The sequence below is a fragment of the Lygodium microphyllum genome, chromosome 15 (assembly GCF_053477565.2).
Source record: "Lygodium microphyllum isolate KBCC chromosome 15, Lygodium_microphyllum_v1.1.10, whole genome shotgun sequence".
Lineage (NCBI taxonomy): Eukaryota > Viridiplantae > Streptophyta > Polypodiopsida > Schizaeales > Lygodiaceae > Lygodium > Lygodium microphyllum.
In genome coordinates, this window is record NC_141149.1 from 109,714,142 (window position 1) to 109,718,507 (window position 4,366).

At 46.3% G+C, this 4,366-nt stretch overlaps 1 protein-coding gene across 1 annotated transcript; it reads right to left on the bottom strand.

Moving 5' to 3' along the window:
- Positions 1 to 224: 224 nt before the first annotated feature.
- On the bottom strand, positions 225 to 4,139 carry LOC148024899 (aspartic proteinase nepenthesin-2-like). The gene is made up of 2 exons (XM_087693629.1): positions 2,984 to 4,139; positions 225 to 1,694 (listed from the first exon to the last, which is right to left on the bottom strand). The coding sequence occupies exons 1-2, from the start codon at positions 3,912 to 3,914 to the stop codon at positions 622 to 624; spliced, it is 2,004 nt and encodes a 667-aa protein (XP_087549755.1). The 5' UTR covers positions 3,915 to 4,139; the 3' UTR covers positions 225 to 621.
- Positions 4,140 to 4,366: the final 227 nt, after the last annotated feature.

Genomic DNA, 4,366 nt, shown 5'->3' on the forward strand with positions numbered 1-4,366 from the left:
GTCCTTGGGATGCTGAATTCTATAAGTCAAAAATCAGTTAGTTAACACAAAAGAGGGCTCTTAATTGAGTGAAATTTTCTTGAGGATTTCGTTGTTTATTAAAGGAACACATTAGCGTGCATGAGTAGATTATTATTTAAGCCAAATATATTACAAGACTCCATGCGTAATAGTGAGGTCCTAATGTGTGGGTACTATATTAGTCGAGGACAATGTAAATAATAGCCGAGGACAATAGTGAGGTCCTAATGTGTGGGTACTATATTAGCCGAGGACAATGTAAATAATAAGATTTGCCAACTATGATAATACATACAAGTCTAAAGCCAATGCTACAAAAGTCATGTAAAAAGGAATAGGAATGGCCAAATGTATGGTCTAAACAATTTTCACTATTAATGTCTAGAATTCAAGGAACGGCCTGCATAGGAGAGGAGGATGCAGTAGCATCCATCAGAACAACAATCATATATCTAAGTTGCTGAGCAAATTAAAGGAGAGAGGAATTGGTGAAGAGAGAAAGGGTGTAGGACGATCGATATCCTTCCATGGAATCCATTAGAAAGGAAGAACCAAAGCAACTACTGCCCCCTGATTCTATATTTTGCTAAAACAATCAAATTAAAGCTCCGAGCACACGGTTGGTGCAAACCCTATGCGGGAGTTGAGAAGGTCATAGAAGACGTGAAAGTCTTGCTGTTGGAGGTTGCCGATAATGGTGAAATCCTGACCCGCGCTCATCATGGTAAAGCAGCTGATGCCCATGTCGTCTACTGGGACCATGTAGTTTGACGGGGGCACGGACATACGAGCCCCTCCCTGGAAGTGAAACACGACGTCAGGCAAGTCGGAGATCTGCTGATCAGAGTATCCGTCACCATTGATGCCTTGGTAACAGAGGTCCAAACCGGCAACCTGCAGGCGAGGCACAGAGGGGCCGATGGCGTCCATGAGAGCATCCTTGAGGTGCCTGTAAGCGAGGGGTGGGAGGAGGGTGAGGGTGGTGCCAGAGTCGAAGATGGAGCCCCCGCCGCCGGACGTGAAGGAGAAGACGGACTCCGGGATGGGCAGGCGCTTGCCTCCCACTGAGATGGACTGCAGACCGACGTAGTAGTAGGTGGCGGACGGTCCGTCTGTGAGGATAGGCGTGAACTGTACTGCGGCTGCAGACGTACCTGCCGGGAGACCGTTATAATATGAACCGCCGACGAAGAGGGGGCTCGGGGAGGCCGAGGAGAAGGGCGTGAGGCAATAAGAGAACTGCGGCGGCACGTTTGCTTCCTTCGACGCCGCCAGCTGCGATGGAAGCGACAGGCGCCCACGTCCGAGCCCTAACACACCAGCCGGCCCAGCTATAATTGCCGCTTCCTGGTCGGCACCTCCATGGCCATCGTGATCAGAATGTTGGGCAAACGACACAGAGTTCTGGTGGCCGCACCCGAAGGTGAAGCCCTTGACGGAAATTACAGAGACGGAGCTAGCCTTTGCTTGCGACGACTTGTCGTCGTCATCCTTATCGTCGGATGATGATGGTGGTGGTGGTCTCTTCTTGCGCCGGCTGCTGACTCTGGGCACGTGATCATCAGAAGCCGTTGCTGCGCTTCCCTCAAAGCCAGCTCCTGCTATAAGAAATTTTAGACAAATTCCCAATATAGTTCCCATTTTGTGAGTTATAACAATATCATCATTTAATTCTCAATTTGTGAATTACTAAAATATCGTGAATTTCCAATCAGTAGGAAGTGGACACTTACCTAATTGAGGTTAGGGTCGAGGGGTGTTGGGCCTACTAAAATATCATGAATTTTCAATCAATAGGGAATGTATACATAGCTAAGTGAGGTTAGGGGCGAGGGGTGTTGACCTATATTGGGGGACACATAACAACCTCTTAATCTGAGTCGTTCAGACCTAAACAATATCCTGAGCTTCTATGAGAAAGGCTAAACAATATCCTGAGCTTCTATGAGAAAGGCTCAAGGGATTGGACACCTAGATAGGTACAAGGGAAGGACCACATACCAAGCTACTTGTAGTTGTACACTATGCCTAAGTATGCAATGCCTCCCTCACAAAAGCTCAAAATCAAAGGAAAGGAACAACATTGGAACCCGAATCTTGCCTCTAAAAATTTTACTTTATAAAAGATCATATATATTAGATATGCTCATTCTATCCACATCTTCGTCCCTCAATCCAATTTTTTGTTCACTCCGTTCTGAAAGCATGGAGTTCAACTCCATAAGTTTAAACCGATCCTTTAGCTCATTTTATAATAAATTTTCCCTTTCCTTCGCTTGATCTAAAATCGATTTCTAATATGAATAAAGCTTTTGCACTATAACATCAAAATTATTTAAAGATTCTTCTAATTGTCTTCTAAAAATTGACTCACTAGATAGTGACGTGAAATACACTCGTGGTTTACCATCAACCAAATAGTTATCAAAAGAATAGGTTGATTGTCTTGTTTCAACAATGCGTTGATCACTCCTTCGACTTTTCTTTCTGTATCGCAAAGCCCAATTTGTTCTATTTGGATCAAAAAAAGATACCGGCCAAGGTTACAAAGCCAGTGTACAAGCGATGGAAAATCCAAACAGGTCCCCTTTTCCCAAGTTGATTGACACGGTTGGCATCATTCAACCCAATTTGAAAACAAGTGATCACATTGAAAGCCTATGAGACATGAGAAAATATGTTTCCAACTCAATTTGACGACAAGCATCTAATTTGGAAACAACGCACTACATTGAAATCCTATGAGAAATCAGGAATTAATTTTCCAACTCAATTTGAAAACAAGGCTAATATTACATCAGAATCCTATGAGAAATCAAGAAAAGTTATTTCTAAATGCTAGAATCTATCCGAGAGCCAAAACCATCTAGTTGTGTCTAGCATATCATCAACTAAGAGACTAATTTCAGTGGTGATAGTGGCCTATGGAAAAAGAATGATAATGCTTAGGTTCAAGGAATCATATGCTTAGGTTCTAATTTCAGTGGTCCGGAATGCTTAGTATGGGAAACTTCTTGTGTCGTTAGTTCAAGTTTACCACTGATGCGAGCAGGCTGCGCCTTGCGAAGCAGAAGCCTGTCGGAGGCCATGTTCCCCTGCGTGCTGGACCCGTCCCCGTAGCGGTACTCATACAGACAGGAACCGGACGCGCGGTCGCAGGCATGCTGAGGCAGGTGATCGTCCTGGCACACACGCGAGGAGCAGTTGCTGGTCTGGAAGGAGTGGGAGTCGGCGGGGTCGAAGATGTCGTCGGCCTGAGAGAAGCACCGGACGCACGGCTGACACTGGATCCACACCAGGTCACTGCCTGTGTCCACCAGCACCTCCTGCGCCATAGCTGGTGACCCGATCTCTATCTCAGTCACGTAGTCGCCGCCTCCCGACCGGACTGGCCAAGAGTACTTAGCCCCTCCCGCGTGAGACCTTGATGCTGCAGATGATCGCAAGCGTGCCTTACTTACATCATCATTATCATCACTATCATGTAGATCATGTGCCTGAAGAATTAAGGAGCTTCCATGGCTTCCATTTTGAGTCCCGGCCCCTATCACCATAGCGCGCGCCCGATCATAGCTTCTTTCCACAGCATCCCGAATTGCTTCCAGTCTCATGACTCTTGCAGTGGTAGTACCCTGACCCGGCAATGCAGCTGATCTTGCAACATCATGATCAGTTCTAATGGCTGTTTTATCGAGCTCGGAGAACACACGGCCAGCTGATGCTGCATCGACGATCTGAGCCCTGCGCAGAAGAACGAGACGGAAGGGAGCAGCTGGCTCAACGAGAGCCTGCAAGCATTGAAACCCATAAAACCCCATCGAGAGACAGATCATGAGCGACCAGATGATATAAGTATTAGTCGGGGCTTTGGCGTCAGTGCGACCTCGGCCCATCGTTTCTATCACTGGGAAGCTGCGAGCTGATAGTCTGTTCAGGTCTCGATTAAGAGAATTCGCAGTCAGGTAACAGACAAGGGTGCTCACTGCTCGTACTCGGATTTACCTGGCCACAATGCGTCTAATGCGAATTGCGACTTGTGTGATACCGCAGGCAACTGCAGCCTCGCCGCTTGACTCAACTACAACTACAATTACTACTCTTTGTGAATGCATCATACCAAAGACCTGGCCTGTACTGCCACCAAATAATACCTCCACCACATTCATCTCCTTGTCGTGAACTCTACTTCTCTTTCTTTGTTCATGAGAGGGCGTTATCGTAAAACAATAAGTGCATGTTTTGAGCTGTGTTTACCAAAAACATTTTTGGTAGCTCGTACAAAAACCCCTCGCTCAAAATTTTAGGGCTGAAGATAAATATCAGTATGGGCCCCAGATTTTCGCGG